This window comes from Cucurbita maxima, unplaced genomic scaffold (genome assembly GCF_002738345.1).
Source record: "Cucurbita maxima cultivar Rimu unplaced genomic scaffold, Cmax_1.0 Cma_Scf00009, whole genome shotgun sequence".
NCBI classification, from domain to species: domain Eukaryota; kingdom Viridiplantae; phylum Streptophyta; class Magnoliopsida; order Cucurbitales; family Cucurbitaceae; genus Cucurbita; species Cucurbita maxima.
Window position 1 is genome coordinate 4803629 of NW_019272025.1, and position 15718 is coordinate 4819346.

The 15718-nt window shown below is 32.8% G+C and overlaps 1 protein-coding gene and 1 non-coding gene across 2 annotated transcripts; both read right to left on the bottom strand.

Annotated features, from left to right (window-relative positions):
- Positions 1 to 4414: 4414 nt before the first annotated feature.
- Positions 4415 to 4499, bottom strand: LOC111484637. The gene has a single exon (XR_002718562.1). It is a non-coding gene; the product is annotated as a small nucleolar RNA snoR114 (small nucleolar RNA).
- A 460-nt stretch (positions 4500 to 4959) lies between these two features.
- On the bottom strand, positions 4960 to 14862 carry LOC111484420 (nardilysin-like). Its single transcript, XM_023130992.1, has 19 exons — positions 14276 to 14862; positions 13949 to 14024; positions 13368 to 13414; positions 13119 to 13231; positions 12498 to 12571; positions 11993 to 12088; positions 11770 to 11889; positions 11304 to 11537; positions 10898 to 11046; positions 10461 to 10617; positions 9806 to 9958; positions 8920 to 9299; positions 8577 to 8726; positions 8295 to 8477; positions 7849 to 8052; positions 7618 to 7724; positions 6563 to 6716; positions 5544 to 5665; positions 4960 to 5430 (listed from the first exon to the last, which is right to left on the bottom strand). Exons 1-19 carry the CDS (start codon positions 14633 to 14635, stop codon positions 5187 to 5189), a joined length of 3123 nt encoding a protein of 1040 aa, XP_022986760.1. The 5' UTR covers positions 14636 to 14862; the 3' UTR covers positions 4960 to 5186.
- Positions 14863 to 15718: the final 856 nt, after the last annotated feature.

The window sequence follows — 15718 nt, forward strand, 5'->3', positions numbered from 1 at the left end:
CACCAAAATTTGGTAATATGTTATATTATATATATTTTAGATAAATTTTAGAAATTAACGGTTAAATTACATAATTGTATGCTTTTTGTAATGGGTTAATTTTAAATATCTTTTATAAATATTTCAAAATTATTTTTAAAAAAAAATTATATGGAAATATTATTTGTAAATTTAAATGGTAAAAAATTAAAATGTATGTAAATTCACTAATTTTAATAAAATTAATTTTTAGTATTTTATAATTTATTAAAAAAACATATAAATAAAGAGTATATTAAAAAATAACCTTTTAGGAATTTTTCAAATGAAAATTTATAATACGGTAAGAAATGCCTCTTTCGGGTAGGCCCTGAAAGGAGAAAGAAGGCTGGAATGCCAACAACAAGCGTCTATTATTGAATTTACCCGACTCGATAATACCCCATTTTTTGGAACGTCCAGTGCCAGAGTCACTGAATGGGTAAGTTGTCAATCCATAAAACGAACTATGTAATGTACTTTATCTGCTGGGTTACGGGTGGGCATTTTAACACGTTTTTCATGTTTAATTTTATGATTCGAAATTAAAATGCAATTTGAGGGTAAAAATAACAAAATTAAGTGTTATAGCCACCATACCACAAACGACGCTGTTTTGTAGTAATGAACACGTCATCACTATTTGACTTTTGTTTCATGCCAGATCAGCGGACGCTTTAGCAAGTACTGATGAGTGGATACCTCCAATATCGACCACCTAGGATGGTCCTTCCATCAAATCTCCTTTTCTCTTTTTTTAAATTAAAAAAAAAAAAAAAATCCTATTTTTTTGTTCGTGTCTCCACAATTTAATTGCCAGGTGTCCCCATCCAATCACAAATTTAGATAAGATGGTATTTTTTTTCAAGAGATGTGTTGTTGAATAATTTTATTTTTATTAAAAAAAAGTATTTAATATTTTAATTTTCTCATATATTCTAAATATAAATTATTTTTTTCTTTATTCCCAAGTATATAAAAAAATTTTAAAAAAATAAATATCTTTACAAAAAAAATATAATAGGCTTCTAATTTAATAAATTCACTTTAAGAAAAGTTGTTATAATAGATATTTAAAATTATATATTTAATAAAAACTAATTTCCATTCTAATAATAATTTCTAATAATTTGATTTTTTTATTGATACTTGTCTTAAATTTTTTTTCTTGTTTAGATTATCCTAATTTTTGGCTTTTTAAAAATATATATCCACACGTGTGCAAATTTCATACTTTTATTTATATATATATATATTTGACTTAAAATAATTTTATGTTGGATGACGTTTTGTAAATTTTTTAAAAAAAATATGAAAAAGGATAAAACGGATGATTTTTACTCGTAGAAACATTTCAAAACTAGTTGTGTCTCGGGAGAATGTTGGGACCATCAATTATTAAATCTAAACTTAGTTAAATAATTTATTTGGGGATTATTAATAAAGACAAAAGAGAAGGTTTTATATTTACATGAAGAGAATTCAAATTTAAATTGGATCAATTATTTAAATAAATAAATAAATAAAGAATTAAAAAATTAAATTTATGTAGAAAAAAAGGGTTTGGAATCTTATTGGGTTGCTGCATATAATCATGATTAGATTCACCATTGAAGGTACCGCTGGACTGTCAGCCACTGATTTCTCACAAAAACATCAACAAAAATGGGTCAACTATCCCATTAATTATCCACTTTAAATCAATTTTTCATAGCCACAACAATTTTAATTATTTATTTATTTATTATTATTTAGCTGCTAAATCATACCACATATATATATATATATATATACATATATTATAAGTTTTAATAGAATTAAAAAAATTAAAAAAATTATTTAAATTTATAAAATGATAAATAAACTATAATATCTAATTTTATTAGATATATATTTTAATTTTATATAAAATATACTAGCTTTTAAATTTTTTTAAAGATATAATAAATACAAAAATGAAAGCCTAATATTTTATTATACATACCATTCAAATTTATATCAAATATTAAATATATTAGTTAATTTAAAAAAATTTAAAAATAATTAGATACAATCTCGAACATCGGAAAGATTCCAAAGCCTCCACTTTTCTCTTAATAATTGAGCTACCATGTTCTTAAACATAGCTTTGAAAGCAACAACCATTTTTGTATGATATGGGCACATAGCACAAATTTGGATCATAATGTCACCCCATATATATATATATATATATAATATATAATATATGATGGGTTGAGTCACGATGCATATAATAATAATTATTACTTTATAGTAAAATGTTCCATGTTGACAAATTATAAAGAACTAAGATTTATATATATATATATATATAATTTGTAATATGAAGCATTATCTCGAATTAAATTTATGTTTGAAGAGACTTAATCTTGATATACTCGAGAACAATATATTTTTGTTATCTCGAGATGTATTGGTAGCTGCAGACGATTTGATTGGATTGAAATTTAGAATGGGTACACTTGACAATATGAATCATTTGAAAAATAAACGGATTCGTTCTGTCGCCGATCTCTTACTAGATCAATTCGTCCAAAGATTTTAGTAAAAGTAATAGCCAAATTTTCATATTTATTTTATGTTTATACTTCCATTTTTATCCAACAAAATTTAAATATATTTAGTATATTGTTTGCTTTAAGGAGTAGGGATGTTTATATGTCTCGATTATCCGACTAATCTGAGCTACTCAACCCAAATTATAAAGGTGTTGGATGAAAGTCTCATATCGACTAGTTTAGAGAATGATGATAGGTTTATAATCAAAGAATACTCTTTCTATTAGGGTGAGACCTATTGACAAAGCCCAAAGCAAAGATGAGAGCTTACAGTGTAAAAGAGACAAAAATTTAGGTCATTTCATGAGTTGACATTTTTGTGATGGTCAAGCTAACAAACTCGGTTGCCATGGTCACTATTCTAGTCAACTTAAAATTTCGAGTTTTCAAGTTAGTCCAAAAGATTTTTGAAACCCGCCCGTATTTTCAAGTTTGCTAATTGTGGACTTTCTTATATACACTCGGCAACCGAGACTTGTTAAGTCAACCTCTCGGAGGCTCAAAAGTCAGACGAATTATATTTGCACCCATTTAACTTGGTCCTATCAAAAGCTTCTAGTTATGACTTTTTGATCGTTTCTCTATCTATCACCATAGCCGCCTTGGATGGACGGTCACAGATCACAACTTTTTATGTTATATGAAATTTTAATAATTTTTTTTGGTATTATTTATTTAAAAATGTCAATAACGTAAGCTTCTTAGATCATTTCATCGTAGTAAGAGAGAGAATAAAAAAAGGAACATTTGATTTTTCCAAAAAAAAAATAAATAAATAAAATTGATAGTTTAATACCGAATAATTTTGACATCTAATTCTTTGAAATAATAGTTTTTAAGTGATAGGGAAAGGTTCAACGAATCTATTTATATATATATATCAGTAAATTAAAAGAACAGAATATAGTAAAATCTTATAAATATTCTGTGTTTTTTTATTAGTTCAATATTCTCCCATTTATAATTATAAGTTTAGCGTGTGAAACCATGTCAATTTAATTCTTTGATTTTTATAAATATTTAATAAGTCAAAACTTTTTAATTTATATTTTATGGATTTTAAATAATTGTAATTTATCTATTAAATTTAATGAAATATATGATATATTCGTAAATTTTAAAAAATGTGGAAAAAGAAGGAAGTTACATGGAAATAGCACGTGATGAAAAGTCATTTAAATATTAAAAAATTGTAAAAAATTGTAAATTGTAAATATCTTTTTTGACTTCAATAATGCTTTAATAATAATTATGAAAATGAATTTTAATGAGGAAAAATTGGCCTAGCTCTGCAACGCCGAATAACGTCATGATAGATTTGAAGGCTGTGATGGACCCAACCATGACTTAAGCGTAAGTCAACTAATTGCACTAGCCGAAAATCAAACCCGGGTCTGTACCGTGGCAAAATATTATTCTACCACTAGACCAGTGGTGCTATTGTTTCTTTAAATTAATAAAATTGACTTAAAAACAAAATGAATTATAAATGGATATTTTGCTATCCAATTTTCATAATGTAGTGTTGAATGAGAATGTTTCCCATCTAATTGTAATTTTATAAAATGAAATTAAAATGTCAGTTTTGTGTTCTTAGGATTTTTAAATTATCTCCGTGTATAAAAAATTTATGATAATCGTTAAACTATATTTTATTCGACATGAAAAATGTATAAATATTAAAAGAAACATGGGATCAATTACCAACTTTGGAAATAACATCTTTTTTAATGCTAAAATTTAATTTTAAACAAACTCTACAAAAGTGAATGAGCCTGCCTCATGATAAAACTAAAAATAAATAAATAAAAAAAAACAAGCTCAGTAACGCTTATTGTCATCCGGGAGGATGATTGAGTGATGGACCCACCATCACTGAAAGCGTAATTATCTTCACAGCTTGTTGAAATGACACCATCGAGAATCGAACCCGGGTCAGTCCCGTAGCAGAGCATTCTTCTACCACCAGGCCACTGTTGCTGTTGTTAGTCTTTGGACTGTTTTATTGTAGTACTTAGTTATTTAAAATTAAATGAATTGACAAAATTGTCGGCAATGTTTAATTTCCCTTTATTTATATAAAATTTAGACATTCTATTCCCATTCCCAGACATTATTTTCACACGTGTCTAAACAAACAAACCGAAAAGAACAAAATTAAACAACGGATAAGGGACAAAAGACATTTATACTCCACGACTAAAACATTCAATAAAAAATTATTGAATGTTTAAAATATTTTATATTTTCAAGGAAGTTTTCTTCGTCCCGTCCCATAAATATCTCTACTTATAATTAATATTACGCAATAAATAAAAAAAGAAAATAAAGAATAAAGCATTATGTTGAGAGATAATAATAAGAGGAAAAACTTAAAGAATATTTTTAATTAGTAAAAACCAATGGTTCTAAGAAATTCAACAAAGCAATGATCCACTCGTATACATGTCTCCAAATTCTTATTATTTCCTCTCCCATTCATCTTTGCCCCGTCTTCCAAGGAATCTAACTGTATTAAAAATACCCTTCTAAGATAAAATAAATCAAACCAACATTACTTGTTTACTGCTACAATCTTCATTTGCCTGCTCAACAAAAGCTTGGGTAAAACATTGATGCCGTCTTAAAAGCTTCGATGTCTTTAATGGCTACCACCGATTTTGGCAGCGTCTCGGCCTCGATCAAGTTTACCTCACAACCCCATACTCGAATTGCGAGTCGTCGACATTTGGGCGACGGTTCTTGCAAATATGTTTTGTACCAATCTATAATGTCTTTCTTTTGAATGCTTTTCAATTCCTCTGCTTCCTTCTGTGAGAAATCGAACACGTACCTGAACAGAAATGGTATTAATATGTAATAGGATGAAGGCGTAGATTGGCCAAAAAGATTTCATGTTTCTGATTTCAACTCCCAAATGGTATTATATAATAGGGTGAACGATACCTCTTATCAATGATCTGATTCCATATTCTATTGGTCTCATAAGAGAGTGAAGGATCCTTCTCCAGCAGCTTAGCGATTAGTCCATTTTTATAATGCTCGAAAGAAGCTTCATCGAGACCAAGCTGGAAAAACAACAAATTTTCAGATATGTAAATGATATGATGCTAAGATTAAAATAAAGTTCTAGCAATATTGTTGCAGGAGGGATTGGGGAAGGCCTGATCTATGATTATGCTGTGAAATGAAGAACGCAAAGGGATTGAGAAACTGAACTTGCATTTAAAAAAAAGAATGAAACACTACATGGGCTTACGAAAATAAAACCCACAGAAAATGAGCCAAACTACAAAAGGAGGCTCCACTAAAGAATAATTACAAAATAATTTTGTCACCAAAGGCCAGACAAACATTGACAAAGCCTAAAAGAGAAATATGGAATCTTAAAAGAGGCGAATATCACTCAAAGTGTGAGATCCTACATCGATTGGAGAGAGGAATGAGTGCTAGCGAGGACGCTGGGCTCCGAAGGGAGGTGGATTGTGAGATCCTACACTAGTTGGAGAGGGGAACAAAACATTCTTTATAAGGGATATGGAAACCTCTCCCAAGCAGACCCGTTTTAAAAATCGTGAGGAAAAACTCGAAAGGAAAAACCTAAAGAGGACAATATCGGTTAGTGGTAAGCTTGGGCTGTTACAAACACGAAGATTGTATTATTCCTCCCATCCCTCGCAATGGCCATAAGATAGTACAAATCCCGGCTCACCACAAAACCTTCCTTTCTCACAAGATTAAAAATCCCACCCATGAGATCGATCAAGTTTTGAAACACATGAAACCATATATACCATTGAACACAGCTGCTACATATACTGCGGGAACATTAGGGGACAGCTACTACACAAACTACATTAAAATGACGAGAAACAATCTCCAGTAGTGCACATATGATAAATTTATATAAAACTAATGAAAAGCCAGTAAAGATAGTGACAGCATGAGAAAGGGCTTGCACTGACCAGTAATTCTTCCAAGCCAGATATAAAGTTCTCAAATCTCTCTTGCAAAAAGATTGGACTGTACTCGGATGATTGAACAGAGAAACAAAAACCATATATGCGGTATGTTACCCGTGGGCTGCATTGGACAACATAACCAAGTTGCTCCTTTGTCCTGTACCATTCAGAGGTATAACAATTATCCTACATCAGAACATAAACGAAATCTGTGCAAATCCCTACTATAAAAATTTCTAGTCAACTAGTCAACATTTTCTATTAAAAACATGCTGATTTCATACACAAGAGAATTTAAGGATTTGTGAAAGATAACTGTCATGGTTTGCTTGCTTAGCTTGTATTGAAGTAATAGAATACACTCTTACTAGCAAGTGAAAAAAGAGATTTACAAGCACCCTCTTCACAATAATCAGATTACATTAATTAATATTATATAGCAAAATGCATTCTATCACAAGCACATTTGGTCCAGAAGATCTATTTGTCACACTTGGACACAATGAGCTCCCTGCCTAGCTGTCCCCCCCAGCAAACCCCCCAAAATCTCAGGGGGGGAAGTATTTATACGCCTAGGCTGACTTGGATGATCAGAGTTCCGTTTCCTTATTGAATTTCTCAGAAAAAGGAAGCAGACAATCAATTCTGATCAGATAAGGTAGCTAGAGACCAAGAGTTGCACCTTTCCAAATTACAAAATCACGTTTGCCATCCCCCACTCGATTCCTAAGTGCATAAAAGAAAAAGGAACTCTTGAAAGGACAGAAAAAAAAAATTCTCATAGGCTTTTCCCCATATTCACTAGATGCAATGGGGATAAGACGAGGAAACTGAAACCTTAGGATGAAAAATGAAAAATACGAATGAGTAGTCCCTCGAAATCTGACCGAGTAACAAAAAATATTTCCAATTAACAAAAAAGAAGAACGCAGGAGCTGCATGAGGAAAAAAATAAATAATATCTCATCTCACAATAAGCCAAAGGGGCTCATCAGAACTTCAAAAATAATGAAATAAAATAGAGTTTCCTTTGCGAAAAAATCTCTCTTAAAAATCACCTTAGCTGATTGAAAAGTGGTTCGTCAATAATTTCATCAAATAAGTCAATCAGAGCCTTTAGTCTGATCGATTCTGTTCCAACCTCCGGCTCAATTTGAAAGTACAGCTGCAACATGAGACAAAAAGTAAAAGCACATCAAGAACAATGTTGACCTGAGCTATCAGATAAAATCGGCAATGGTAAACCAGAGTAAGACTAGGACAAAGAAATATATTTCATTGATCATTACCTCCAGCACAGAATTTCTCTCCAATTTATTTTTTACACTGACGTCTCTAACAAGACTAGCCCCAGGAGGTAGACATATTACACGCTCATAATGCCTCATTCCAAGAGGAAGTGGTTGTACAGAGAAGTTGTCTTTAAATATGTTAGACAGGCTTATTGCTTCTTCTTCTAATAAATTTCCATGGCAAAGTCCCTCAATGTAAAGCTGCTCCAAAAAATAAAAATGTCATCCTCAGAGAATAGGAGTGTCTCCATATAGAACATTATCGAGAAATAAAATGATACTGAACCAACAATTCATTCAATTTACTAAATGTCATGGAAACTATCAATGAACGAAACTGAGGACAATAAAAGTAATGAATCCAACAATTGTTAGTGATATCCAGTGTCAAGAATATGCCGCAGTATTTTGAGGGAAGTGCCTGGTGGTCCATGGGATGATACCTGGGATAGAAGCACAGGGATATGCGCCTTCAACTCAACAAAAGACAGGTCATTTAGGACATTACTTTTCTCATCTGCATCATAGAACCTCTCACACAGAACTTGTAATCTCAAGTATGACGAGTGGCTTCGAGGCTTCATATTGGTGTTTCTCAAATTCCTCTCCATATTTTCTTTAATTACCTTTATAAAGTCTGTGTCAGTTTTTCATTGTAAACCAAATACCAGGAAGCAATCATTAAGACTAACTCCCAAAATCCAAGAATAAATTATGCCATACACCTTAAAACGATCTTCAGAAGGCATAAATGTCTTGGCAGTTGATAAAAGTTTAGCCAGAAGATTAGGAAGCTTATCATTGAAACCAAACACCTTCAGCTCCAGCTTGTCGCCAATAATAGCTACCGAAGTTTCCAGCTTGGCAATGCTAGCCTGAAAAGGACGAACATAAGCTCACAAATTTAAATGATCCGTGGTGATTTTATATGGTAACCACTATAGCGATTGAAGTCTTAATAGAAACGATTAGCCATACTCTTTATAAAACAGCTGAGGATAACAACCCCTCAGCCTCTCTCACAAATATAGCAAGAAATGTAGTAATACAAAAACATAAGTGGTTAACCTGGTATATAATCTCATTCAGCTTGTCCTTAAGGAGGTGAACAAATAACTCGGTCAAAAGACAATTTTTCACACTACTGTACCCCCCACTCAAATTAATACGAAAATATGTATTCGCCCGAGGAAGTTTAAAAGAATCATCCAGCTTGTACCAGAACTTCATCAATGGTTCATCAAGTATGCATCTTGGACAAGACTCGCAGGAAAGGTCATTACAAACTTGACTTGCGCGAATGGAAAAATCACACGGAATGAATTCATTCTTTGCAGGCAGATGAAGTGAAGCATCAATTTCAGGAGGGTCCCTCCACAGATCCATCAAAGAAGGAGCAATATCATCCACAGTATAATGTGATCCAAACCAGGGTTCAATTTTGAAGTCTGAAAGAGAGAAATTTAGCAACTTGACATTGAATATGCCACTTATAAGCTTAAGTACTAATTGGCAGAACATGTCATGTTTTAGAAGACATAAAAATTAATTCCACCAAAAAATATTCCATAGATGTCTAACACCTCAGTATTGAAATCCAATTGAAGCGTTGACGCTTGCTCTACTCAAGGCCTCATCAAAATTGCAATAGCTCTCCTCAAAGACTATTCTCACACCCCAAACCAGTTGCATAAGCCTACTTTAGTGTAAAAAAGTACAAATTCCTGTAGACACATCCATACAGAAAATTGTACAAGTATAATGCATCCATGATAATTCTTTTACAGTGTTTAACCCCTGACCGATTCTTAATCCAAAATATTTCTTTTCTTCACGTATTGTTTCAGATTTATTTCATAGTGCAGATGGACAGGCATATCTCTTATAGGTGGACAACATCAGATTTATTTCATAGTGAAATGGACATAACTTGTAGAAAACAAACTTGACATACCTTCCAGCTTACTGAAAGATTTTGATACAATATCAATCCTCATGTTTTCTGGTGTAAAGAAACCAATAATATGCTTAACCAAATCCACGTCCCATATCTGATGTACATAGTCCCCAAAAATGACATGTTCTGGTGGATAAAACGTTAGATTCTCTGCATAAAAGAATTAGAATAGTTAATAAATGGCGGGAGTTCGTAGCTAAGAAAGTTTAGTCAAGAGAACATTCACAAAACTCCAACAGTCCTTCAGTGCTTGACCATCATGTAGAAATTTTCAAGTGAAAGCGGTGGTACTAAATCACCATTAAATGACATACATTAAAATTTAAAATGTTACATGAAAAATTCACATGCATGCTAATAACAACAATTTTGTAAGAACGTTAACCAACCATCCTTCATCTACTTTTTGACGTTTTTTTATCCAAACGGGTGAGCTAACTATACAGCTAGTAATTGATATTGTTTCAAAGCTAACAGGTGAAGGTAATAAGTTTCACAAATTTATTATCAAATTTATAATTTACATGATTATCCAAAATACATGGATACCAAATTCAAAACTATAAATGCCATTAGAAAAAGAATCATGAAAGTGAACATTCTGGATGCAAATCGCACCCTAGTTGATGGTTAGAGTTGACCATGAAATAACCTGCAAGTTCTGCAGCATAGTCATCCTGAGGCTGCTCCTCAGCAAACCTAAAGTCCATGTTTCCAATGTCCTGGAGTTCCCTAAAGATCCACTCTTGGGGAGAAACTTGTCGTAGCAACTTAAGGTATTGATAGACATAGCCAATAATCTCAAAGATCTGAAGAATGTTCATCCAGGGTTAGCAGGGCATGACAAGCAAAAATTTATATAGCTAAAATCCATACAGTTCTATTCTATTTTGTAGCAAACATATTTCATTTCCAGAAACAATTAGCTACAAAAGCAAGGGGGACTAGATATCCACCCATAACAAATCTTAACTGAAAACTGCAAGCTCAAAACTTCAGCTGGTTTTCAAGATTATGAGAATCATATAATATACAAACACAAGCAATCTGCCGAAAATATCCACCTCAATGTAAGAGTTACAGCAGTACCTTTTCTAAACCAGAGTCAGTCAGATATATTGACATTCCAAATACGTAAGCTATAGAAGACCGATATATTCCCTCATCCCCAACACCAGCAGATAAAGATGTTGCCCATCCTTTAGCTTTCAGAAAGAAATGCAAGCTTCCCTTGCCCTCTGGAAATTAAAGGCTACGGAGTTCAAATTGAAATATAAAACTAGAAAATGTATGTTTGGTGCAACCGATGAACTTGAGTATCAAGATTTGGAGATGTTTTTAGGAAATAAACAAAAAATCAATACCAGGTGTAAGAGCTTTTTTTTTTTTTTTTTTTTTCCAACTGGGAACAAATGCAAACCTAGGATTTTCTTTTAATTACATAGAAACATAGCAAGTAGTGCACTCGTTATTGAAGAAGTTATGACAATCTCACCATGCCCAAGGAGATGGGCAATATAATCTTCAGGCTTCTTCAGATAATTGTGTTGAAGGCACGGCAACGTCCATGCTAAGTCAAGGATGTGTACATCTTCAACAGCCTCTAGCTTGTAAAGCTTCCCAGATTGCCAGATTGGATCTTTTACTGTGAACACTGGTTTCACTTGAGCACCTTTTTTAACATCATCAAACAATTCGAGAACCCAACTCTCAAGTATACCCAGAGGCTCTGAAATGCAATAGTTTGTAACTGTGTTAGAAAACTAGTCGAGTAAAAGACAATACATATAAGATTGAAAATATTATTCTTTGTCCAAATAACCTTTATGCTTTCAACAAAGCTGGTCCTCAGTCCTTAACATTTGAACATTAATTTTTTTTTAATCATTTTTTCAGTAAATAATCACGACAAAATCTAGGATAAAGAGCACAGTAAAAGATGACATCGGGGGGGGGTTCACCTCCACCAATGACAGTCAGCTTCATTAGTCCACCATGGTAATAATCTCTGAACAGTTTCAATATTTGTTCTCGCAGATTGATACCCTTTTCCATTGCATCAACCAAGCTCTTCTTATTACCTACCATTGCAAGAAAAGCATAAATAAAAATGATTTTCTGATTTTCTCACATGACCAGACTCATCAACCAGAAAAACAAAATATGTTATTGAAGCAGGCTAACCCCAGAAGAATCTGTTAAAAGGATGACCAGGTACAGATGTATAACATTGAAGTTGTTGAAGGCGGCAGGCGTCATTTTGCAAAACCTGGTTGAATTCTATTTTGCATATGTTAAACATACAGTTAGGCAGCAAGAACTTGTTACGAGCATGACAAAATATAAGAAAAAAGGGCTTGATTAGAAGCCTGTTCTGGAAACAATTTTTTATTTTATGTTTTTACAACTGATAAAAAAATTGTGATCAACTGGCTTACAAAAGATAAAAACTATTATCCCCTTGAAATCAGTAGGTAAGCTTGTATTTTGTTCTAGCGAAAATTAACTTTGGTATTTCTAAAAGATGGTCTATCAAAAAAAAACAACCAACTAACTAACTGAAGGAAAACAAAAGTTAATAATTTTTAAGAAAAAGTTGCACAAACATGCATCCACTGCATTTATTATTCTCACAATAGAAAACCTTTTTAAAAACAGCCCATAATATTTCCAACAAGCAGGAACCCACCTGAATCAACAGCAAGTACCTCTCTTTCCATGGCTTCCATTTTTACTAGAGGTGAAATGAAAAACTGTGAAAACCTGATAAGAAAATGGATCAAATTTCATATTCAATCAATAAGCTAAATAAAGAAGTTATAAAGGCGACCATGGTTTCTAGAGAAGGAAGAAAAAAAATTATGATGGTAAGCTTTTCGATTTTGTAGAGGAATGTGTGCAGTTGGATAGACTATGTGGGCTTCTTCACGGGCTTTAATTATATAGGGATTTTTGCAACACATTTCTTATCTCCTTTGAGATGAGAAAAACATGTATTGGAGAGAATTAGAAAAAGGGTACAAATAGAAAATGGATAATTCAAAGGAAATCAGCCAAAATGTTAAGAACAGAGGAATTTGCCTCAGCAGAACTCTCTGTATTTAACTAATAGAAAACTAAATCTCTTCGACTTATTATATTACTTCTGTAACCCGTCTCTTCTTTTTTGGCCTATACTGTTTGTGCTGAAGAGAAAAGCACTCAAAGATATTCCAATCCGAGAGGGAGGATAGAGGAAAACAAAATACAGTACCAGAATATTCAGATATGTTATTTCTTACATGAAGATGCCGATAAAAACAACATTTACCTTTTCAAAGCACCTTTAAGAAACTCCCTCTTCACCTCAAAATGGTAACAGGTATGCTCTGCTTCTGTATATGCATTTGAGGAGCCTCCGTGCTTGGATAAATAACTATCGTACTATGAAAGCAAAGAGCCAAACTCAGACGTAAAAGTAGTAAACTTTCATTCAAACCTATTTCATGCCGAGCTTAAATTATATCATATCATATCAATCGCCAACCATCTATTGAGTAGAGTAACAATCTATACAAACCTCGTTTTCATCTGGAAAATCAGTACTTCCCATGAAAAGCATGTGTTCTGCAGAATATGTAAGCACGTTATTTCCAAATTCTCAGATATTAAGTTTGTATGTAAATGCATTCAGTATCGATGAACCACATCAGCAATTAAAAATAATGGAGGATAAGCATTTTCCGTTCTTTCAAGTCTTTCTTAACTATCATATCCTTAGAATCACTCTCTTTCGCATTAAAAAATAATGCAGTTATTTATCCTCCTTTACTCAGGCATCATAGATGAACTAATGCAACAACAAGATATGAGCATTAAAATATTAACTTGAAATGGTTAATCGTAAATGCATTCCAAGTTTATGGAATCGACAAGCAAAATTTACAACTTCACATAATTAGTGAAGTAAGAATCATTGGGAACCTACTGCAAGTAGACAACAAAAAAGAATCCCGAAGAACTAATATACCAACTGCGATATCTGAGGAACCATCTACAGTTACAGCTGAAATTTGAAAGGCTAAATAAATTTCAGCCTCTGCCTGTAGAATAAATTGGAAAAGTTCCAATGAAGTGTCCCTGCAAGAGAAATGAACGAACCTAAAAAATGAGCAAGTCCCTGAGCTTCAAAAGGATCGGAGAAGCTGCCTATTTCTACGCACATTGCAGCTGCAGCCTGTGATTTCAAACAGCCCAAAACAAATTATGAAGAATTGAACATGCCAGTTCAATAATGTTCTTGAAGAATAAAAAGCTCCTTAAAATCAATCCGTTCGTCAGCTCTGATGAAAAGCTTAGTATACCGAAGATGATTCGATCAACTTATTGATTGATATGGTGTTCATCAAATCAAAGCTTATCGACCATTACTTGTTTGAAATACTAGTGAGAAAATCCAAAATCGTCTCACGTAAAACTATCACTAACCTTCTTAGTCTGAACAGCAGCTTTAACCCCCTTCCTTCTTCCTTCATCATCAGTACCTTGGCCTTCCTCCTCCTCTCCTCCTTCCTCTTCATCTTCTTTGTCCTCATCTTCCTCCTCTCCTTCGTCATCGTCGCCTTCTTCTCCTTCCTCCTCCTCCTCCTCCTCGCATTCTTCATCTTCTTCTTGGCTCTGCTCGGCTGATTCAGAAGCCTTGGGGCATCCATCCGGATAAATCTCAGGATCGTGAACAAGCAAAGCAGATAGGCCATTCTCCAGCTGAATGAACCTGTACAGCCTTCTGTCATTTGGCGACTTCACCACTACATTATCTGAGGAGAACGTGGGGCGACTTGTGACCATCCTTCAATCTGCTCGAGCTCTGAACTATGGAAATGGAAGATTGAGGAAGCTGAGATAAGAGAAAGCTTTTGCTAGGTCTGCTGCGGAGCTGCAGTTTCTTTGCCTTGGCCGTAATCGGCTTGCTTTGCTTTCTGCAACAAGCAGCGATTCCCCGTTAATGCTAATTCCTATGTTCTTCACTGCTTGCAATTGCTAGACGCTGCAAATGGAAACCTGACCATTCAGTGAAACGACGTGTCGGCTTCTTTTTGTTGGAGGTGGACAACCACAGTGTCCTCGAGATTTCTAGGTTAAAAAATCAAAATTTAATACAAAATAATAATTATAAATATACAAATATATTGCAAATAATCTTCCAATTAATAACAATAAGCTTGGTCAAGATAACCCTATTGGCAAAATATATATATATTTTATTTTATTTTATTTTATAGATAATTTCATTTTGAACGTCTAGCGTTTTAAGAAGGAATTTGTGACCAAATTGAATCATGTTCAAGTTAACTTGTTATTACTTGACAAAGGTATGCGAGACATTATTTGTTCGGTATACAATTTCGTGTATAACACGTGTTTGGGTTGGACCAACATTTGTTGTTGGAATTGCATAGTTCGATCAAGATAACCCTATTTGCAATATATATAATATATAGTTATTTATTTTGCCAGTCTTACGAGTATCTTTTATAATTTCATTTTGAACGTCTAACCTTTTAAGAGAGAGTTTGTGACTAAATTGAACTATGCTCAAGTTGACTTACAATTTTGTGCATAACACGTGTTTGGGTTGGACCAACATTGGCTGCTAAAATTGCAAAGCTCGAGGAAAGTAACCATATTTGCAAAATATATATATATATATATAGTTGTTTTTTTTTTTTTTTTTTTTTTTTTTTTTTTTTTTTTTTTTTTTTTTTTTTTTTTTTTTTTTTTTTTTTTTTTTTTTTTTGCTAGTCCTGCAAGCATCTTTTATAATTTCATTTTGAACGTCCGACCTTTTAAGAAGGAGCTTATGACCAAATTGAATTATACTCAGACTCGTTATTACTCGACATGGTTCATTTTAAGAGAACAAAATACATT